This window comes from Melanotaenia boesemani, chromosome 2 (assembly GCF_017639745.1).
Source record: "Melanotaenia boesemani isolate fMelBoe1 chromosome 2, fMelBoe1.pri, whole genome shotgun sequence".
NCBI classification, from domain to species: Eukaryota; Metazoa; Chordata; class Actinopteri; order Atheriniformes; family Melanotaeniidae; genus Melanotaenia; species Melanotaenia boesemani.
Genome location: NC_055683.1, coordinates 21,537,330 through 21,561,218, shown reverse-complemented (window position 1 = coordinate 21,561,218; position 23,889 = coordinate 21,537,330). Strand labels below are relative to the sequence as shown.

Here is a 23,889-nt window from a genome sequence, read left to right as displayed (position 1 = left end):
TATGAACTTAATTTAACTTTCTCTAAACTTTTGAATGCACATGTACAACTGTTCAATGTTTAAGTGTTTATCGCAAAACATGCTGCTCTCTAACAAGAAAAAAAAAAAAAAAACTAAATTAAGTGTTTAAACTATGAATTATCCACTAAATGTTCAGGTTTTAATGACAACTTGTAAAACATTCCTCTTCTGTTTTTATTTTGACATTATAAAAACAAGATGACTCCTAACACATGACATGTTATGGAGACATTAACATTTTATGTTGTGGTAAATCCACCGCTGTTGTTAGCTTTTGTTTCAATAAATTGTTTGAGACTGAGGGATTAGCGTCGCATGATTTTACGTTAATGATTTACAATGTCATAGCAGTGTAGCACTGAAGAGAGTTTTGAACACACACACACACACACACACTCTGATAACAAGCACACAATGAAGCCGTTTGCCTCCAGTGGTTCCCAACCTGGGGTCCCTGACCCACTAAAGGCCAATTTATGCTCCCTTATGTACGTAAATAGCAACATCCGTTTTAAACGTTGTCATGCGTCGCCGTCCTCATGCTTCCATGCGTGTTTTGCGTTGCCATGGTTGTTAAGTCAATTCCTCCACTAGCGGGCAGAGTTCAGAGCTCAGGCATGTGAGCCGACGTCAGTTTCAGACACCGTTTGGCGGTGGTAAGGTATCTCTATAAAGTTTTTTCCAACCATCCAACATGCTCTTAACATTCACATAGTCCTTCAAATGCTTGTGCAATTACAGTTGTTGTATTCGTCTTCATTCTTCATCTGCTTTTTGTTCCCTTCCTGATCCTCTTCTTCTTCTCTGGTTTATTTCTTTCCCTCCCTGCTATTCTGCTCAGCACTGCCCCCGAGATTTTCGGTGGTGTTCCGTCTTCTGCATCAAGCAACGGGTAGCTGAGCTCCCTGACTCCCGAGACTGTCCGTCCGTCTGTGTATCTGTCTTCCGAGACAAGCATAAATGGGCCTTAAGGGGGTCTCCAAAGAACACAAGGGGTCCATAAGGTTCTGTGTACAGAACCTGTGTGATTGTTAAATCAAAGCAATGTCCACACAGACAAGTTAAAGTGTATGAATGTTTTTATTTTTTTATTTGTCATCCTTTAGATGGTATGTTAGCATGGAGCCTGAAAACAAAGTGAAAAAATTAGAGGCATCAAAATCTTCTTTAAAACAATATTTTAAAACATATTTTCTTAGTGAAAAATAAAACATTAGAAGGCCACACCTTGTTCATTCAATGGATTTTTGTTAATATATTGTGTGGATAAGTAAGGTCAGTAAGCCATTGGAGCTATGGGACTGGAGTATTTCATGTTTAGTTTGGTGACCTTAATATTTCCTGTAACATTTAATTTTAATATTAAGTCTGAGAAACACTGCAGGTAATTTGTCACTATTAAACCAAAGTAAGGCTTTATGTTAAAGTTCCCATATTATGCAAAATTCACTTTCTAAAGGTTTTCTAACAGTCATATGTGTCCTCATAGCCTGTGTATGAGACTCAAACATGAGAAAAGTCCGTCTCCTCTCGCACTCGCGTCTTGCACTTTTAGTGAACGTGTGCTCAAATGAGTGATTCTGAGATCTTTCCCTTTGTGACCTCACGAAGGGAAATAACCACTGGCCCTGGTGCTAAATTCTATTCTACTATTCTATTCTACAGTCATTTAGCAGACGCTTTTATCAAAAGCGACTTACATTTGAGAATAAGAACAGCATGAATTCAAACAAGATGGGGCGTCATAATTTAGTGATAGTCAGACTGCTTTGAGTCCAGTTGGACACAGGTGCTGTCATGTTGTGCTAGAGGCAGTGCATATAATTTTTTTTTAAGTCATTTTGTTTAAATACAAGATCACGATTTCATCACACAATATCAACTTGAGCATAAGTGCATGATTTCATGCACTTAAATACTGACATTACCCTTTTACCCAAAGGCAATACACTTTAAAAACAATGTTGTTGGAACTCTGAAACCCATATGATATTGTTGAATAAATGGGACCTGTAATCGTTACCTTCATTTTAGTTTAATCGAATGCAGAACCATACAAACGTGTTATAAGGTTCTGCTGGGAACGTCTGGCAGAGTCTCCTGTCAGAAAGTGCTTCAGCTTCCTCCTCCAGGGTGAGTAGGGGGACTTTAGGTCCGAGTGGGCTGTGTTCCACACCTCTGTTGTTAAGGCGGCTAGCTGGAGCTGTAGTCGTAATGTTGTCAGTAAGATGGAGGGGGAGATCTGCTCTGAATTCCTTAAAGCTCTGGATGCTGTTGGGCTGTCTTGGTTGACAAGCCTCTTTAGCATCACATGGACATCAGGGACAGAATCTCCTCATCGCCTCGGATGGATGGATGGATTGATGGATGGATTTTGCAATTTAAAGAAGTTAGCAAGATCATTGTAACAAAGTTTGCTTACATTTTTTTTTTTTGCTCAGTTATGGACAGAAAAACTTCCAGAATTTTCTTAAACTTCATATACATTTTTTAGGTTTACATATTTGTCAGTATTTTTCTCCTTACTGTATATTTATTAATAGTGATTATGAATTGTTGAGAAAAAGATGAGAATTGCACCTCATCACCACATTTTATTGGAATATTCGAGCGATGGATGAATGGATAGCTATGTTTTGGTGTTCAAACACTTTTCAAAGAAAGTCAGTTTCACTTTTTGATTGTTGTTTTACTCTGAGGAATTACTGATTTATTTATTTTCCCATAGTTAAAATGAGCTCTTTGCTCCTAGACTGCTTACTATAGGCTCAACTATTCACTAATAAATGTACTTCACAAAACAAAATAGTTTTCAAATAACTTTTTAGATTTTATATTGTGCTTTACATTGTATCCATTTTTTATTCGACAAAAACGTGGTGGCCAATCGGCGCCTGCGGCCTCTCCGACCACCACCTAACATTCATATCCACATTCATACACCAGCGATGCTGACACAAGAGGCAAGGACGGTGAAGTGTCTTCCCCAAGGACACAACGACAGATGACTGGGGGAGTGGGAATCAAACCGCCAACCTTCCAGTTATTGGATGACCAGCTCTAACATCTGAGCCACTGCCACTGCTTAGTGTTTACTGGTTCTTGGTGGTATAAATAATTTGTTAATCTGTTAATTAATCTGTTTTTGTCTTTTTTCTTTTTTTAAAAAATTAAGGTCAGTTTTGGTGTATTTGTGGTCCCATTCTGCAGATGGAAAAACAGGTAAGTTACACTGGGTGGAGCGTAATATGTCCATTTTTATTGCTTCTCCTTCATTGCTAGGCATAATTATAACAAGGTAAAAATTTCACCTATTGAACCTATTGTTTCCTTCATGCTGCTTTGATGATTTTCAACACTTGGTGGTGCACTAACAAAAGAAATCAGGGCAACTTGATTCTGCTTTGAAAACAATGATTATTGTCTACATATAGAGAAACAGTACTCAACAAGTTGATCTCATGTAGGCAGTAAAATGTTTGTAGTTTTGAATTTGAATTTGTTGATCTAATACAAATTAAAAATTAAACTACTACTTTTTTGGTTTGTTTTCAGCTGAAGCACCACAAGTAAAATTGACCATTTTTCTTCTTGAGTGTTGTATTTTAATTATAGTAAAGGTATATGGTTGTGAACATTTAAAGGCTTTTTAATTATTTTTTTATTTTATTTATTTATTTATTTATTTACTACAAAACTGGATTTTTTTTGTAGACAGGTAAAAACTGTTTTATACATATAAATATCATATATGGCCTTTTTGCTGTGTTGTTGCTGCTGTGTTGCTATGCAGATCCAGCTTATCACTTTTCTCCTTCGGACTTGTTAACTTATCATCAATATCCTCAACAAAAACAAAGGCACATTTTGAGTGAGTGCACAGTGTGCTCACATGCACATAATGCTCTGTTTGTAACACTGAGTTTAGTTTCACTTGAGATGATAAATATTTTTTTATTTTTTTTATTTTTTGGATAAAAAAGTCTTTAAGACTCCCTTAAAGACTGTGGTCCTGACAGCTGTCCCTAGACATGAAATTGTGTACGAACAAACACACATATACACAAGATTTCAACATGACACCACAAACTTCTCTTTCACTTGTACAGCACTCTTTGCAATACACATAGAGTAAAAATTGGTCTCAAATATTTATTTCTAAAGTTTGTTTCTTTTCTTTTCTTTTTCAGTCATTCTTTTTCAGGTTTGCTACTGTGTTTGGGATCATTGTTATGTTGCAAGACCCATTTTCAGCCAAACTTTAGCCATTTGACAGATGGTCTCACATCTGACTCAGAATTATGACCCAGAGTTGACCCTTCCAACGCTGTGCTTGACAGTTGTTATGAAGAGCTAGTGCTCATGATGTGTTTGCTTTAGCCAAATGTAGCACTGTGCATGATGGTCTTGTCTGTCCAAAGGACATTGCTCCAGAGGTTTTGTTTTTTTATTTTTAATTTTAGATGCACGTTTAAAAACAAAAGCTATGATGCAATGTTTAATTTACAGAAAGTATTTCTCCTGATAAAACTCTGAAACCAGCCATACTTTTCCAGTCTTTTTCTAATTGTTGTGTCATGAACTTTAACATTAAAGACTCAGAGATGTAGGCTCATTAGTTTTGTGCAGTTTCTCTGAGTATTGCACCATCTGACCCTGGGGTGAACTTGCTGCTGAACTCCACTTCTGTAAATGTTTTTCACTTATGATCTGTCTCACTGTAGAATGATGGACACTGATGTCTTTCCTCCTTGGCATTATGTTAACACACCTGAATGCTCCAGAGTGGTAAAGTTTCTACCTTATAGTGGTGCTAATGAAGAACTGATCAAATGCATTTCATTAGTAGTACCTGACTGCTACATACCCTGTTAATTTGTGGTAAAGACATAAGAGTATTCTCATTACTATTATTATTAATTTAAACAGTTTTTCATACTGACATAAGGAAGAGGTGGAGTACACCACAGATAGGTTTCCAGTCCATCACAAAGAGACAACCACTCATACTCTTTTAGCATGACCATGACTTTTTCTAAAAATGTGAAAGAAAATGTATTTAAAAATGCAATACATTGTGGAAAAGGAAGCTACAGAAAGGTTAACATACTTTTCTTATGTACAACAAAGTTTAATTTCTTCACATATAACATGTCAGTCATCTACGAACTCATGAGGGAACTGCTTGTTTCAAGCATGCAAAGTGCTTTATCTCGAGTGTCAAAGTAAAACTATAATCAAATGAAGACCAACACAGCTGTGTGAGAGGTGGCCATACGAGGCAGCTGCCAGGTGAGAGCACTGAAGTGTGAATGAAGAAGAAGAAATGGCAAGCATGTTTTTTTAATCTGTACGTTTATGAAGCTTTTAAAATATTTACAAGATTCCTATGTGAACATAAGCAAAGAGGCCAGTTGATTATAGGACACTCAATTAGAAGATAAAACTAGATATTTCAGCAAAAGAGGAGGCCAAGGAATTGTTACAAATTTTTTTATTAAGATATTCGTTATTGAATCCATGTATTGACATGTTCTTTTTTTCTTCTATGATTTGCTTTATTTTACAGTCGTTAATGTGCAATTACTTTTGATAATGTTGGGTCACAGTTACAGGGCTTTCACAAAGTTATTGGCACTTGGAACACAGAGAGAAGGATGAGCAGTACAGGAGGTCCACTGGTGCTACAGGATTACAGAGGGAAAAGACATGGCCAGACCGGCTACTGCACAGGCTGTGAAGAAGCGCTGTTTCTGGGTAAATATATACCTCATGCTGCGAGTGCACAACAAACAATCTGATCTCTACGTGTGCGTCTATATATAATATACAGTATTTATCTATACATGTATATAATCATATTTATATATGTACTGTTTAGTGACAAAAGACTCCTCATGCCGTGCCACATCTTATCCATTCAAGTGTGTATGTCTACATGTTCCGTGAAGTGTAAACACGTATGTTGAAAGGTACACAAATTTAAACACGCTAAAAGGAAGGCATAAAAGTAACAAACACGAAGATGAAGCATGATGCAAGAAGGTTAAGAGTGAGGGCCTTCTGAAATCTGACAAAACCTTTTACATGTAACGGTAACCAAGTTTATTCCCACTTCAACTGACGCCAACAGTAAACAGATGAGAGATGCTGTGTGCAGTGTGGTGATTACTGTATGTTCTGTATATAACGCGACCCCTTTAGAGTCACTGATGACTCACTGGTGATGACTCAGAAAAGAGCGCAAGTCATTCAGTGTGTGTGTCGATGGTTACTGTGAAATCCATCTATTTCTTCCATGTTTCTAACTGCAGTCTTAATAAAAACAGTTTTAAACCAAGAAAAAAAACCCAAAACAAAACAAAACAAAACAAACTCTTGTCAGCCAATAAACAAATCAAAGATGCATATCATAGATCAGGCTAAAGAAACTAAACCACTGCTTTACCTCTCTTTGAAACACATGGCTGAACTTTTGGAAGTGAAACATGAAATGATGCATGAATTACAGGAAGCACAGAACAGTCTTAAAAGATACTGGAGAGGTACACTAGTTAGGGGTACCCGTGTGGCATCCACAGTCAAACGCAAAGCTGAGGTTGTTTAGTTATTATCCTTACTAAATGCTCGTAAGGTACTGCATTTTTGTTCTGTCCACACACCTCCAAGTCAATCTTTAGCTACGGTAAAAATATGCTGAGTTACAATATATGTAATATCATGTTTCTTGTTATATTTTCAGCAAAATATACTGTTTCAAATCAAACAGCATTGACAAGGAAGCATGGTGTGCTTCCTGCTTATCTCCAGAAAAGTAGAACCTTGTTATAAATGCCTTACAGCAGGGAGAAAGCACTCCCTTTGAGGTTAAGAACACATTCCAAGTCAGACACTTACCACTTTCACTTTTATCCACCTGCAATAGGAATAATGAGTCTCCTGTACTGTCCCACATTTGACAGGCCAACATGCATTCAAACATAAAGGGAAAAAAAGATCATATGTTTACATTTCTTAACCAGACACATCCAGCGACAGAAAGGAAGAACACTTGGGATTTAACTCAACAGTCTTCTTGGTTATTTACAGTAGGAGTTTGTGCCACCTCCATATAAGAAAGACAGGCAGGAATTGGAGGGGTGAGGGATGGGGATGACAGATTCCACCTAAAGGGGTTTCATTGCTACACAGCGTTTTTCAAAAAGGTGCATGAACCACTGGTTCTTCTCATTAAGGTGCAGAAACCACCACTCTACTACTCACAGAAGGTGCAAAAATCTTTTCAAATTCCAAATAAAGCCTTTTTTCCCCATTTCCAATATTAAAGAGGTGCAAAAGATGGAAGAAATAACAACATACTGAAAGACACACAATACAAGCTTGCCATTTCAAAGAACTATGTGGTACACATAAATAGTACCATTTAAAAAATTGGTTTACTTCAAGCAATATCCTGCACCTCGTCAGCTTCTGCTTACTGGTTTCAATTAAAAGGCACATCCTATTATCCAATAACGGTTAATGACTTTTCAATCATTTTTGAACAAAGACAAAGCTAGCTGAGTTGTAAGATCAATGTCACATTTAAGTTATCTTCAAAATTGTGAGCCAGTGTTTTTCTTTTTTTAATTAAAGGAGGCAAACGTTGCAGGCCACAATCTAACAAAAAAAAAAGGGCTATCACAGACACAGTCAAGCCATCTCAAGCAGTCTTATTATTCCTTTAAAGCCAGTGAACGGAAGATGATATGTGTCAAATTTAGCAGTTTGACTGCTTATTCCATCGCTTTCACTGTAAAATAAAAATAAACAGAGGTTCCTATGATAAGACTGCTTTGTTATATTCCTGCAAAAATAGCACTTTTCCTTATTTGACAAAAGCTCTTTCTTTAAAAGCTGAATATCGAGATTCTAAAACAATCCCTCTCGTTCTCTTTCCCCACACCGCTCTAGGCATGGGCGCTTGTATAAATATAGTGTGTCTTCTAAAAATATGACCATCTTTAATTACCTGTTGCCCCTAAATCTTTTTTTACAATCATCTTGGTAAAAAGCTTTCCTCCTCTCACTTTTCAGGTCACAGAGAAACATGAGGAAACTTTAGAAAAACAGAAAGATGAGATCACTGCTAGAAGACGGCACAGTGAAACACCCAGGTGAGATTCTCTGGTCTTGAGAAAAAGGTGAGGTGGGTTGAAGAATACTCGCAGGGTGATGAGAGGAAGATGTAAGGGGAGGAAGAACAAGTAGTGTTAAGCTTCTGTAATAATGTTTCTTTTCATTTTGTTTAGATTTCGTTCTTTTCCCGAGGATGGAACACAAGTTGTCAGGCTTGCATAGAGAAAAATGCCAGTGACACTTACATTCATTATACTCGTCAGCTTTACCTCTAACCTGTCCATCCAGCCATCCCTTCTTCCTCAGGCTGCACTAGTAGCTCCCTCTACCACCTGCACTTCAGGGAATGTAGTCAATATGCAACAGTGGATGCACTCACACCTTAAAAAGACAAGAGGAGCTAAACCCTCTTAAACTCTCTTGTTCCTCAACTAACTCCTTTTTACAGTCATAAAGCAAATATTGTAAGTTTTTTTTTAATTATATATATATATATATATATATATTTTATATATATATATATATGTCCTGGTTATATCAGGGTAACAGCTGTTGCCCATAGCAGTGTAGCACAAACAGTTGAGATGTGAGAGATCAGCATGGGCCAAGGAGTGAGGAGGCAAGCACAACTGGGGAATACGGGTATGTGCGTCACTGAACTTCAACCTTCCCCGGGGCTCAATGTTCAAAATAACTGTCCTCCATCCCCGCCCACACCAGGCAGGGATTCACCCAAAGAGCCGCCTGACTCCATGCCGGCTCCACCGGCGGCCTCCAGAGAGGTGGGGTCGAAGCTGTGATCTGCCCCAAGGGTGTCCTCCTCTGTCTTGACGCTGTCGGGGAGTAAAGCAGAGTAGGCGTCGCTCTCGGCCATCAGTAGCTTAAGCTTGGGTATCCAGCTCTTACGCACCACGCGCCGGGCGTTGGTGCACATGTCCGCTGCGATGGCGTTCATTTCACTCTCTTTGAAGCTGGTGGCAAAATTCTGGCAATAAACTGACACGAGGAAGAAAAACACAAAGTTAGGCTGAATGTGTAGAGAAATAAGTTCAGCTGTAATCTCTACACACATGGGTAAAGACAAAGTTAAGAGTTTTGTAGTTTCCTTAAAAGGACGTGTATATGATACAACATTTTTTTACGTCTAAATTAGGGCTTGAGTGTTTCTATCTCCCTAGATTCACTCTTCTCTGCTACAATAAGGCAATATGAATAATTTGCTATAATTACAGTCATGTAAAAAAAGAAAGTGCTCCTCTTTCAATATCAAGATTTTATGCATTTGTATGTTATTTAAAAAAAATCATTTAGCTCTTAAAATGTCAATACAGCCTCAGATGAACAACACGTTACATATTACTGTTGTTATCATACATAAAACTGAGCCAAAATACAAAAGGAGTTCAATAAGAAAGCTCATTCATTAAGTGGAAAACAATCCAGTTGACCCAGGGTTCCACGTCCCAGCAAGTGTACCCTGCTCAGAGAAACTGCAAAAACTACAACTGAGACTCTACAGGCCATAGTTATCTTGTTAATGTTAAAGGTTTATAATGTAAAGTTAAAAAAAGACAAAACAGATATGACTGCTTTGGAAGAGTTGCTAGGAGACAATCTCTTCTCACTAAAATCAGCATGAATGAACAGTTGAATCTGAACAAACTCCAAGACTTTGGGAACAACCTCTTTTGGAGAGATGTGTGGTGACGTTTAGCCATAAACCATGTTTGAATAAAACCAGACCCATCATATGAGCAGCAACACCTCATATCAATTGTCAAGCACAGTGGTGGAGGGGTGATGATATGAGCATGTTTTGCAGGCACAGGACCTGGACACCTTGCAGCTGTTGAACAATTCATGAATGTGAGGCCATCTGTCTACACATGGTTGAAATGCTTAACCTTAGGAGAGCTGAGCATTACCAAACATCTGCAAACCTCAATGAACTAAAGCAGTGTTTCTCAATCCTGGTCCTTGGGGACCAGTTCTGTCCAACTCTGAACCGCTTGTCAAGTTCTTTGCAAGCCTGCTAACGAGCCATTCATTTGAGTCAGGTGTGTTAAAGAAGGATACCTCTAAAACAAGCAGGGCGGTGGTCCCCGAGGACCAAGACTGAGAAACACTGAACTAAAGCCACATTATAAAGCGAGTGGGATAAATTTCCTTCACAACGATGAGACTGACAACATGTAGAAAGAGTACTTCAGGTAACTGCTGCTAAAAGTGTTTCCACATGCTGTTGAATCATGTACTTAGTTTTTAACATTGCTTCTGTATTTTGACTTCATTTTTGTTAAAACAGCACCATATATTATAAAGACACTGTTGTTCCTCCGGGTTGTAGTTACCAAACTTTAGAATCTGCTATGGGCCACATAAACTTTTTTTTTTTTGTTAACAAAACCTTCAAAATGACAGGTGTATTTAGCTTTTCATGACTTTATTGCTGGGATACCAAAAACTCACTACCCCTGATTAAATTCCTACCATCTGAAATAGGTTTAAACATCCTAGTCAGAGTGTTTTCAAGCATTGATGAATTGCACATGGTTTCATTAGTGTGGGTGTGATTTTTTTACACTTCCGTTATGGCACATCTCCAACATGAACAGGTACAAGTAGGTGGAATTCACAATTCCCATTCACAAACATAAAAAAAGTGTGAAAACAGTCAGATTTGAATAATAATTTTAGTTTTTTGGTTGAAAAATGCAGTAACAGCCTGTTACATTAGACTTCTTTCCCCCTCTACAGAAACATTTTCTCTGAGCAAAGCAATATGGTGTGAAAACAACAAACCAAGAAGACTAAAGGCAATTTCTTTGGTCTATGGTAAAGCAGGCTGCATCATAATTCTGCTATAGCTACAGATGCATATGGTGAATACTATGTTTATGCACTGTGAAAAATTAAATCACCTCTAAATATTAAAGCACCAAGTTTTAGGAGTAATTAAACATTTTGGGGAACAAATATCTCCACTTCCTTAGTTATCTGAGATTAAAATCACTCTCATAACTGTATACAAAAATAGAGCAAATAGGCTTAGCCTGAACTGCAGACTGAAACAACCACAGTACCTTAGGAGTAACAGACAGATATGAGGCAAACTTCTCGTTTACTTCCATCAGCATATTTGCCACACTGCAGAGCTTAGTTGGTTTTAAGATTGAAGTGTAAAAGATGAAGTGATATTTACAGCGCCATTTCTTGCACCACCATTACTCAGACATATAACTTGAGTGATTTCCTGCTGTCAGAGTTTGCTAAGGAGATATGCAGAAGGTAAGTTTGCTCATCTTAATACAGCGAGCTAAAATTTAACCGAACTATCAAGAGTAGTATTCTGGTACAGAATATGCAATAAAAGTAATCATTCTTGGGGCTGAATATTGCTCTCTAGTGGTCACTTTGAGTTATTATCCAATTAATATATTTTGCAAATATTCCCCCTAAACAATAGTAAAACACATTTGTTAAGATTGTCACAGCAGAGCTCTGACCAATCACAGCAGGCCATCTCAGTCAATAATTAAAGGGTGAGCAACTTTGCAACAATTCAGAGGTTGTGCAGCAGTGGATGATGGCTAAAAAAGAAGAAGACACTTTCCTGAATAAAAGTCTACCCCACATTGTTGGCTGAGGCTGAAATGATTTATTCTTAATCACACAACAGGCATGTATGTCACACCTTGTGGTATAGATGTGATATTCTGTTGCTAACCTTTGGGGTTTTAGTTAGTCTGAGCTTAGTGTTTTGTCTATGTGAATTGTGAGCTAATACAATTTTCTTTACAACTCTTTTTCTTAATGGCAAATATAGTTTAAAATACTAAATGATCTCTCTTACATGCCAATCCTAAAGTACAGTGGATAAAAAGTGTTCACACCCCTGTTAAAATGCCAATTTCAAAGCATTTCAAAACTTTTCTCTCCTTAAATGTGAGTATCTTAAAGTAAAAAAATACACAATAAGCTGGTTGCATGAGTGTACACACCTGAAAAACTATTTTGTTTAAGCATCTTTTGATTTAATAACAACATTCAGTCATTTTGGATACACACCTGCCATCAGTTAAAGAGACTTTGATTAATGCAAATAAAGATCAGCTGCTCTAGATTTTCAAGGCATTTACTCGCCTGCTACAGCAAATGCAACGGTTTGCAGAGAACTTTCAAAACATCCGTGTCATCTCAGTGTTGAAAAGTTTCAGTTAGGAGAAGGATAGAGAAAAAATGTACACAACATTGGATCAAAAAGTGGAGAAAATATGTGATGACAAAACAGGACAAACAACTGGATGTCCTCCCCCAAAAGTGATGAAACGACAAGACGAAAGCCAGTCAGGAGGCTGCCAAGACACCTACAGCAATACTGAAGGAGCTGCAGGAATTTGTGAAAACCACTTGTGTACGACATGTGAAACAATCTCCTTTATTTTCCATTTGTCTGGTTTATGAGGTAGGGTTGCAAGATGGACAAAAACAAACATCTACACCTAGCTGCAACTTGCAAAATAAATAAATAAAACAAAATCAAGTTTCCCAAGGGCATATGGGTAAATGTGCCATGATCTGATTAGACCAAGGGTGAATGTTTTGGCTACTATTCCAAAAGGTACTTTTGGACCAAAGAACTCCCACACCGGATCCTCAAACAAACACAATGCCCACAGTGAAGCATGGTGGTGGCAGTATTATGCTTTGGGTTGCTTTTCTTTCGCTTGAGCCAAACATACGTCCAAATCAACAAAAGAATGTCTTTTGTTGAAAGAAGCAAGAAAGCAAACAGGGGAAGATGTGTCATGCTGATGAACGCCTACCCAAGAAAAATGATTGTTGAGATTAAACCAGAAGGTGCTTTTAACAAAATACTAGTTTAAGGATGTGCACACTCGTACAACCAGCTTTTTTGTTTGTTTTCCGATTGCATTACACAGGCTATAGGTCGCAGTGAAGGAGAAAAAATAAAATTAAACGATTTGCTCTGGTTTCAATTTTTTAAACTTCAGAAAAACCTGGCATTTTGTCAGGGGTGTGAACACTTAGCACTGTAGCCTTATAAAATGCCCATTTAACTTAAAGGAATTTGGGCATTAGTGTGTGTTGTAGAATGCTTTACAGTAGGTAATCATATGTTTATGTACAAGATGAATGCCTCTGCCCAAACCCAACATTACATGCAAATAGTTTGTGCAATTGTGAACAAACACCCACTGAGAGAGAGAGAGAGAGACAAAACGTGCACGCTCACATTTGACCGCATGCAGCACTCTGTTGTCTAGGGGCTTGCGGCTCGGGTCATTGGTGGACGAGCGGATGCCTGTTCCACAGCTGTTGGCCAGAGTATTCCTGATACATCAAAACAAGAAAGAGTTGCACAGAACAGAGGGAAGCAAAAATAAATTTACTTGTTTCATCCCTCTCAAACCTGCAGATAAAAACAACTTTTATTTCTATATTAAATCTAAGCTCTTTCTAACATTACATGAAACATTTGCAGAAATAGACCCAGATAGAAGAAACAAACCTGTCAAAGAAGGCAGCCAGCAGCCTCCTCAGCAGCACCTTGTGTCTGGTCCCTGCGCTCACATGACAGTTCATTAGCTGGGCTCGTGATATATACACAGAAGTACCTGCAAATAAAGCACGTACAGAGAAAATAAACAATCCACAAAAAATGGAACCATAAATCATCAGTACTGATTATCTTTTCAGGCCTTATCTTCTCACTTCATGGCATTTTAACTTGTTTTAAGTGGGTTATAATAATAAGGTCATGAGCTTTGTTGTCATTTAAAGGAATGGAGAATGCTTATCTAGCAACAACTGTGAATCATATCACATTTCTGTGGCTGTAGCTAGTGCAAGGAGACTGTGCTCTGGTTGTATATCACAGGTTTAAAGTTTGCTTCTTTGCTATTTAGGTTTTACTCTTTTCACCTTGTCTTTTTTATTTCTTTTAATTTTTTTTTACATGGAGTATGTGTACAATCATGCTCAATCAAAGAATGGATAAGAATGGTGATACTGGCATCTGTGAGTGCATTTCTTTTCTGTGAACATGTAACTGTGGAACAATACCTGTTTTTCATGGATTAATTTGCTTATTTTATGTCTTTGTGTTTCTCTCTCATTCTCACCTTTCATACCCACACCCACTCATGTCTATAAAGTGAAAGGTGTAACCCAGCCTGTACTGAGACATTATCACAGGACGTCCTTGACATAAACACACTGAGTCACATGTGCAACACAGTCCTGTAATTAAATGCCAAGCCCAGTCATCTGAGGAGAGCTTCCACTTAATATGTGTATGCATGTCAGTGCCTTTTACTTAGTTCTGTTTAGATCAGTGGAATTTCACTGCAACATAATTATTTTATACCTCAGCTTTACCTGTAATAATAGAAACATTAAATCAGCACTCACAGCTGAAAAGTCCTGAGGTTGTATATGTTTTTTCAAACTAAACCAAGATTAAATATCAAATATTTAAGTAACTGAATAAAGTTTATTCATCCAACCATATACTGGTTGTCAGTTCATCACATGAACAAAGAGACAGACTATCAAGCAAACTCACACTCAAAGCTATTTAAAATGAAGAGGAATCATAAATAACCACAACCTTCATGTCTTTGGACTGTGGGAAGAAACTGGAGAAAATCCACTCAAGCATCAGGAAAAGAAACAAACTTTTCAAAGAAAAGCTGAGGTTTGAACCAGGAACCTTCTTGCTGTGAGGAAACAGTCCTGGCCATGGCAATGTAATATATACAATATAAAGAAAATAAACATTCTCAAACAAATTACAGCTCTAGTTCCTTATAACAAGGGTGCCCAAGTCCAGTCCTCGAGAGCTACTATCCTACAATTTGTAGATGCATCCCTTCTCCAACACACCTGAACCAAATGGCAGCATTCCCTCATGCACATGTCATTCAGTTCTGAAGAGCCTGGTAACGAGCCATTCATTTACTCTAGGGTGCTGGAGAAGGGATCCATCTAAAAGTTGCAGCTCTTGAGGACGGGACTTGGGCACCCCTGCTTTATAAGCTTGGATACTGTGTAAAATGCAAATAAAAAAGGAATGCAATTATTTGCAAATCTCATAAGTACATATTTTATTCCCAGTAGAACATAAACAACATATCAGATGTTGAAAGTGAAATATTTTGCCGTTTCATGGAAAATGTTCACTTACTTTTGAATTTGATCGTAGTAACAAATCTAAAAAAAAGTTGGAACAGTGGCAACAGAAGGAAGAGCATCTGGGACAAATTAAAAACAACTGGAGGAGCATTTAATAACTAGTTAGGTTTATTGGCAACAGGTCAGTAACATGACTGGGTATAAAAGGAGCATTTCAGGGAGGCAGAGCCTCTCAGATATAAAGATGGGGAAAAATTCACTAATCTGTGACAAACTGCATCCAAAAATTGGGGAACAATTTTGGAAAAATGTTCAGTGTAAAATTGAGAAAACTATGAAGATCCTGCCATCTACAGTGTATAATATTTTCCAAAAATTCTGAGATTCAGAGGGAACGGAACAAGTCCGAAGGTTAAAACTGGATGCTCATAGATTTTGGGACATGCCTTAAAAACAGACATGGTTCTCTACCGGAAATCACAGCAAGGGCCCAGGAACACTTCCAGAAATCACTGTGAACACAGTTCCCCGTGCAATCCACAAATACAGGTTAAAGCTCTATCATGTAAAGAAGAAGCCATAAGTGAAGAAGATTAAAAAATGCCGCTCTATTATCTAAGCCAAACCCAAAAGAAAACTATGGATGCTGTGTCCTCTGGACGAAAGAGGAAAGGAACTAACCCACTTGATATCAGTGGACAGTATAAAAGTCTGCATCCCTAATGATTTTGGGTTGCATTAGTGACTATGGTAGCTTACACGTCTGTTGAACAGCAGTTTTACTGGTTTGTTGTTTTGTTCTTAGCTTCAGACGGTGTACTTAGCAATAATGGTGCTTTCACAGATATGCAGGTTACTGTATTCCCATAACATCATGACTGCAAGATTTTATTTTCCCTTTAACTGTCTGTTTATATTAAACATGATGATCCCTGTCCTCTTTAGCAAAAGAACATAGTGTTGTTGATTTCTAAAAATATTTTTTTCTGTAGTCTCAGAGAAAAGTTTTCCAACATATCCATCTTACACAAAAGGTTCAGGTCCAGAAGAAGTAGCAGCATTTCTGGATTTTAATCCACAGATTGAACCTGAACTTGTAGAAGGAGTGATAGCCGTTTTAACTTGTGGCCTGAAGTTGTGGGCTTTGACAAGTGGTCTTTGTTTTATTTTCAGTTAAAGTAAGAATGAATAAATGACTTGCAAATGTTGTTTACACACATACCTGAAACTAACTCTATCTTTTCAGCAGGGTCTCCTTCCTCGTACAGTTTGGGATGACAGCGGTTGCCTATCTGAGCAACGAGTTCCGCGGGAAGACACGTAAGATCCCGGCCCCGCATCCGACCCCGCGTCTCTGTGTGGTCTGGTAGAGCCTCAACACGCTCGCCAGCTGCTGGAGAAACACAACAAACCCACACACCACATCATTCATGTTTATTACTATTAACCGGAAAACTGAGAACGCAAAGGAGGGTTCATCTTAAGGCAAGTAAGGATGAATTTAAACCTTAAACCATCATTTCATCCATTACCTGCAGCTCCCATGTTGAGCATACTGTACATGGTATACATGTTGCAGATTTGCCTGTACTGCTCTTCAGCACTTTCATCTGTCCCCTCCTCCTCTTCTTCATCATCGTGGTAGCTGATGGGTGAGTCACTAGCGTAGGTACTCAGGGTGCCGGGGCTGGCACCCTCCGACATGCCCAGCCCTGCTGCAGAGCTCCCATTGGTCCCAGCACTGCCGCTAATCCCGCCGCTTCCCACCATCCCCGCCATACCAGTTGTAGTAGCACCCATACACATGGCCAGTCCGAGGGATCCCGGACTCTGGATAGCACTGCCCCGCACCGCCTCCTGGGAATAACGAGCTGCCTTTCTGGCCCCTCCTCCTCCCCCCGAGCCTACCCCACCTCCGTCTCTGCTGCTGCCACCCTCCCACAGCCGCTTGGCAACGGGGGTGCAGACCACAGAATAAGGAGCAGATGCTTCCAGCTGGCTGCTTGGCTGCTCCGTCTTCACGCGTGATACCAGCGGGAGCGGCGTCAGGCTGGAGGTGGGCCGGGCCGCACTGTTATTCGTTTGTGTAACAGGGCTCTGGGGTTCCGAAGGCGGGGCCTCCTCTGCATGAAGGCCTTGGGAGTCACAACTGGGAGAGGATACCTGGAAATAAATGTGTATATTAGTTTTGTGTCAGCGTGCAAACTAACTTTAACGAAACAGTAAATATTTAGTAAGTTTACTCAACATTAACCTGCCGGAATTACAACCAAAAGACTGTCACAAAACACAGATCCTAATAAATCTAACATAGTAAGAGATTTTGATTTCTTTATAGATTCCATGCTCTGGCACTATGATATTCTTTCATGTAAGTTTTAGTAAATCCAAGATTTCCTTCTGTTACCTCTCAGGTTTAACAATTCTTCACACTAAAAACTATTTAGCTTTACCTTGAGGAAGAATTCAGTGCCTTTTTCCATGATTTGCTGAATCTGCAGGAAGCCAGCCGTGTACATGAGCAGAAACTGGTCTCCCACTGTCATGCTGAGACGTCCCGTGTAGCAGAAAGCCAAAATCTGCTGGAAGCTCTGGGGCTGCACAGCCGACGGGAGCTCTACGATGGTTGGGCTTGTCTCATTGCCGCTGCCACCGGCACCATTGCTGCTGCTGCTGAAAAGGTCCCGGAAATAAGAGCTGCTAGCAGCCAGAACTGCACGGTGAGCCTGAAGTAAAAGAGGAGCAGGTAAGGTGTTGTATATTAGATTTGGTGATTTATGCTGAGGTATCTTAGGGTGTGACACTTAAATTTATGTACACAACTAAAAAGATTTGGTTTTTGCCCTCCGTTCATTCTGATAATTGTATGCTGTTTGCACACATTCAAATCTTGGGCAGCAGCTAGAATAATATACACCTTTCCAATAAATCTGTTTATGTAATTTATAAATTAAGCAGCTGCAAATACATTTTACCTAAATAAAAGATGGCTTATAATTGACAGAAGTATGAATTATATTATATTATATTATATTATATTATATTATATTATATTATATTATATTATATTATATTATATTATATTATATTATATTGCAGTGGTTTGAATGGCCACCACAAAACAGAAAAGTACCGGCTTGATTCTTAGTTGCAGAGTTTGCATGTTCTCCCTGTTTTCACGTGGGTGTCCTACCACAGGTTAGTGGTAATTGTAATAAGGGTTGATGGTAGAGTGTGTGTTGTTGTGTGTGGGCATGGATGATTTAAGCGCCATGGTAGCAGGGATAAGCTCCAGCTCCCTGCGACCCTGAGAAGGATAAAGTGGATAAAGGGAATGAAAAGAGGAAAGTAATAACATTTCTGCCAGCTTTTACTCAGCTAAATTTAGTCAGACTTTAAAGTAGCACTATACCTTTCTGACCTTAGAAATATGGGTTTCTGACTTGTTTTGACAGCACAGTGACATTTATTACGTACATTCCTGGTGTCTTTGTTGCCAAGCAGCATCTAGAGGCTGATAAATCGCACTTCACAACTTTTTGTCTGGGACACTGCGTTACTTTGCCGCAGCATTTCGCTTTACGACACCACATCGCATGCCAACAATTAGATACGAACACTGGCTGTTTCCAGTGCATGCATCGTGGCTAACTCACCACAGAAACACAAGAGGACATCATTGCAGGAAGAAAGGAAATGAAAGAGAGTAAGAGTAAGAGATAAGACATGGGTCAGTATCAGATTTACTTTCCTGATTGGAGAGAGCTCAGAGTACAGGCGGGATGCAAAATGTGCCATTGTTAGGGGGAGAATTCACTGAGAAAATCTCCCAAAGTTTATTAGTGCTTCTTTAAATTATTTAAGTATTAATTTAACTGGTTTTAAAAGAAGTATAATTCCCAAAATACAGTTATTGAGTTCTGTAAATAAAAGAAAAAGCAACTGTCATAGTGATTCATAGCTGTTGGTTTGTACACCTTTGTGACCTAAAACTGGGACACAGAGAAAAGGTCCATTATTTATTTTTTCATTAGATTTTAATACAATGTATAGCTTTATTCTAACACTGGCAATAGGAAATAAAACATTTCAAATTAATCTCTTATATGCTCACACTCTATGTTAGATTAGCATGTCTAGTAAAATGACAAAATGACTAATTTTACAGTCTCCTATAAAGTATGAATTAAACACTTGGTGTGTTTATTTGCTACAAAGACTCTAAATGAGAGTGAAGAACAACATGCAGTTAAGGATACGGCACTGTTTTCTAAAATGAAAATAAATATGTTATTAATAAATAAATTGAACCCAACACTAAAATCACCAAGGCTCAGACCTAATTCCTCCCCTAGACGCTAACTCTTGGTCCTGCTAGTGGTGATCAACGCTTCTTAAAATGACCCACAACGCTCCAGCTGAAAGGACAGATTTCCAAGAATACTTGTAAAGAAAACTTGCACACACTGAAAGTATGTCAAACACAGAATGATAAAAGATGCATTGTCCACCCAAGTAACAAAAACGTTACAGTACAACTGCCCCCACAACAGTCCAAACATTACCTCTGTTGAAACATAAAGGCATCAATACTTCTTGCAACATAATTGCTGCAGAGCCACAAGACTGTTTGTTTACACTCCCATCTGAACCTCTTCAATTTTAACCTTCACTTATAATCTAAGATCCACGGCCATTATGAGGACAATAGTAACTAGATATCATATACTGTAAGTACCTTGAAGGCATGGCCCTTGACCACAACGGAGACGTCGCAGTAGAGGCCCTGCAGTCGCTGTTCATTCAGACACTCTAAAACATTGTTGCCAAAGTTCGGGATCGCCATTTGGAGGGTCTGGGCCATGGTGCGCCTACGCACACCACCAAAGGGTTTTTCTGGGAAAGACAGACAGAAAAAGAGAGAGGGAGTGAATAAGTTGTATCCCAGCCCTGTCTGTTGCTTAACTTAAAAAGAGAAACATAGCAGCATTTAGGAGGGCTTGACTGTACCCCTGGGTGAGGATTTTTATGTGGGACAGGGCTGTCTCTAGACTTCAGTTAATCTGATGAGCTGCAAGGCTGTGCTGTGACATTATTCATATGATAACTGGAGAGCAGCAGCTCTTTGATTTGTGGGTTCCGCTGCTTTATCCACGGCTGGGAGCAGGATCGAGGCCACACAGTGGGATAACTTCAACAGACACACTCACAACAATGACAAAAAACCATTTTATCTCATGCTGCTTTTTTTTTTTCTCCCCCTCTCTGTGTGAGGAGCGTTTCAGTAGGAAGTATGTGGAGGAGGTGCAATGTAACAAGGCTGTGTAAAAAGACAAAACACTCAAAGTGAGCAGACCTAAAGAAAAACATGAGAGGAACATCAGAGTTTTAGTAACAGACACAAAAGAATGGCTGATAATGTTTCACCACTTCAAACTAATTCCACATAATCAAATGGAAGTCAACTGTATTTCTGCCCGGCTACTTTATTTATAAAAAATTCCCTTTAGTAAAAGGGAAATACAGCCCTGATTAAAAATTCTATACCCTCATATGGTCCTTAGGGAGGCTTTTGGGAGACAGCTTGGCAGTTTTTGTTAAAACTTTCATGGATAATCTTCATAGAATTAATCCTATACATAACTTCTGCCTTGCAGAAGTTATTGCCAGGGGTAGGCTCAGTAAAAGTCTCTTCTTTTTTTTTTGTTTTCATTTTCTGTCTTCCGTATGCTATAAAGTTGTGGGTCCTAGGATAACTGGGTCATGTTCTTTCATTTTATGTGTGAAAGTGAGTGTGGCCTAAACAAAAACCACATTGCATGTTTCAATTCAGCTCAGTCAACAGCTAAAAGCAAACATACCCCCTTGCCCTCTACCCTCTCCTAGACTGCTACATTAGGCCTGAACCAGTGATCCTGTGGATGTGACATGTGGGGACACTAAAGAAATATACCAGCTATTTTCTAGCATGTATACATACAGTGGTGGCATTTTCAGTACTTCACATATATATTCTTTATACTTCACATGTATTCTAAGCCCATTTGTAAAAGATGAGAATACAACGGATCCACTGATTGGCCCACAAACTCTTAGCAGAAGCAGAAGACCAGTCATGATCGTTTTCGTATTTACACAGAAAAGAAAACAGGCGTGCACCACACAATAGTGCGCATGCATAGCTAAGAGCTTCTTGCCTGACTTGCATGCTGCTCTATAAACACACACAGGCATATAGGCATTAGATACTCTGATATTGTGAGAATAAACCAACTGAAGCCCACCCTGTCAGAGATATACAACCAATTTTGGTGTGACTGACTGATGAGGGGCCGGAGTGAGCCAACCCATCATATCCAAAGCCTTTCATTTGGGACCTCGCCAGGCTCCAGGGTAAAGAGAAATGCTCTCTTTGTCTCCGTCTCACTCAAGCTCCCTCTCCCTCATACTAAAACACAGATGCGCACACACAAACTCAAACAAACCCACAAAAGGCACACTGAGTCACACACAGACATTAGACAATACTGCTTGTTTACAGTTTGGTGAGCCGCAGTGAGCATACACATGCATGCACATAAAGACACACAAACACTGGGCTGAGTGCAGGGTGTGTTTGCACAGTTTGCCCTGACAGGGAGAGAGAATGTGACTCTGTGTGTGTGTGTGTGTGTACATGTGTGTCTTTATGCTAAGGAGAGGCAGTGGGGCCTGCAAAGATGAGAGGGATCATCTCAGGTCTTTATGCCATTAAATATAGTGCAGCAATGCAAAGAAATGAAGCTCACCCTGTGGCTTAGATCTCAAACCAACCAGACTAGAGAGGAAAGTAGGTCAAACATACTGGCAACATACTTAAGATTTCAAACTTTTCATTGCATGCCTTAAGAATATTTTGCCCACATTCAAATAGCCTGTGTTGTGTTATGATGGGAACGCTTTCAACACATTTCAAAATTTATACTGTCTGACTGCTTTCCAGTTAATCCAGTTCTGTGACTGAAAGCAGCACCGCTATGTGGGTGATTACTGTGGAGTCACTGGAGCAGCTGGCACACAATTCAGTCCCTCTATAGGCATTTCCTGGTTCTCATGTGCCCATGCACGCATACCTGTGCTGCTCCTCTCAAGTCGAGACACATACTGCTGCAGAACAGATTTATGATTACTCATATCAAAGCAGGGGCCATTCACGAAGCTCTTAACCTCTCCACTCCTGTCTACAAAAAAAAGTGTTAAAACAAGGAAGGGATGTTAGATAGTTTGGGGACAGATAAGAAGTTCTTTAACACACCCCGATGACCGTTTTGTGATCCGGTCTAAGAGAAAGAGAGAGAGGGATAATCGTAGGAACTCGGGAACTGGGGAACTCGGGATGGCAGCAAACCCCGGTTATAGCTGACTGAGAGTGACTGTGTGTTTATGTTTACGTGGAGTCAAACGGCATTCAGGTGGGACTACGTTAAACCATTTTCAGCTTGCTAGGCGGTTATATGCCGCCCGGGGTTGGCAGAGCTTAAATGTTTCATGCCATCTCCCATCCGCAGCGGGCCTGTAGAAGGTGGCTAACGGCTAAGCTAACGCTACTGTTAAATATTTTGGGTTCGCCCCGGCGCACCATCCACCTCACGCGCACTCATCACCCCCCCGCCCCCTGCTGCACAATGTCAAGCATTTCCGCGATAGCTCGCGCTCATAAGATAAACAAGACACTTACTGCCTGAGCGGACGAGGTAGTCGTGCTGCGGCGCCGGGTGTCAAGCCCAAAATGTTGCTTATTTAAATATTTTGGTGATGGGGGAATTCGCTCCCCCTGCCATTCTCCATTCTACCGACATCAACAGGTCATCCCAGGACACGCAGCAGCTGAGGGCGAGCCAGACGGAACCAGTGCGGCACGGAGCGGGGGGTGGGAGTACAACAAGGCACAATTCTTTGCAACCGGCGCTCTCGAAGGGGCTGCCGGGCCAAAAAGAAGAAGAAAAAAATCTGACTGCCACTGCATTCTCGCATGTTTTCTGAGCAGCTTCAAGTCAAGCATGTAAACACGCTAACGCTGAGGGGGGCTAATATTTTTATTAAATTTTGGTGGGACTGGGGAGGCTAAAGAAAGTTTGGGGACGCCTCAATCAGAATCCGTCACCTTGGTCGCATGCTTAATCCAAAGTTTGTGCCGTATCTGCTGGCCCGATAGCCATCGGCTTTAACCCTCCGCCCTCCCCTTCTTCAACCGGCCGCCGGTGGATCATCACACAAGCCCCGGCAGGATGCCTCACACACAACGGAAAACAAGACACTCACCCCCTAGCTGGGAAGCTGATGCAGAGCGTTGGTTCAAAGGAGGAGACGCAGCGCTCTCTCTCCCCGTTTTTCCTTGCTCCAGGCAGCCATTCAGTGCGAGCGAAACGGCGATAGCAGAGCCATCGAGGGCGGTACAGTATCCCAGGGGATTGCGGAACACAGAGCCACTGATCGCACAGAGCAGAGGAGGAGGAAGACAAGCATGACGCGTCCGTCATTCAATCGCATGATCGTTTGGAGCGCAGCCTCAATTTGGGGGGAGACCTATCCCACGTCGGAGACTGTTGGCGC

The 23,889-nt window shown here is 39.9% G+C and overlaps 1 protein-coding gene and 1 long non-coding RNA gene across 5 annotated transcripts; one reads left to right on the top strand and one right to left on the bottom strand.

Moving 5' to 3' along the window:
- The first annotated feature begins 547 nt into the window (after positions 1–547).
- LOC121632130 lies at positions 548–19,073 on the top strand. Its single transcript, XR_006008879.1, has 3 exons — positions 548–623; positions 15,101–15,104; positions 19,061–19,073. It is a non-coding gene; the product is annotated as an uncharacterized LOC121632130 (long non-coding RNA).
- LOC121632088 (nucleus accumbens-associated protein 1) lies at positions 5,501–23,688 on the bottom strand. Of its 4 annotated transcripts, none has more exons than XM_041973274.1 (8): positions 23,011–23,688; positions 20,036–20,193; positions 17,751–18,023; positions 16,830–17,460; positions 16,520–16,690; positions 13,673–13,778; positions 13,397–13,494; positions 5,501–9,135 (listed from the first exon to the last, which is right to left on the bottom strand). In XM_041973274.1, the coding sequence occupies exons 2-8, from the start codon at positions 20,159–20,161 to the stop codon at positions 8,825–8,827; spliced, it is 1,716 nt and encodes a 571-aa protein (XP_041829208.1). In that variant the 5' UTR covers positions 20,162–20,193; positions 23,011–23,688; the 3' UTR covers positions 5,501–8,824. The 4 variants fall into 4 exon arrangements, with proteins under 4 accessions (XP_041829208.1, XP_041829201.1, XP_041829226.1 ...); XM_041973267.1 differs by having other exon boundaries at positions 23,015–23,688; XM_041973292.1 differs by having other exon boundaries at positions 16,520–16,687; positions 23,015–23,688.
- Positions 23,689–23,889: the final 201 nt, after the last annotated feature.

Bases quoted from the DNA above. Each gene is read 5' to 3' on its own strand.
- LOC121632088 (XM_041973274.1), bottom strand. From the start codon at position 20,161: ATGGCCCAGACCCTCCAAATGGCGATCCCGAACTTTGGCAACAATGTT. The intron at 17,461-17,750 runs GTAAAGCTAAAT...ATTTATTTCCAG, and splicing joins GCACTGAATTCTTCCTCAAG to GTATCCTCTCCCAGTTGTGA. The intron at 16,691-16,829 runs GTAATGGATGAA...GTGTTTCTCCAG, and splicing joins GCTCAACATGGGAGCTGCAG to CAGCTGGCGAGCGTGTTGAG.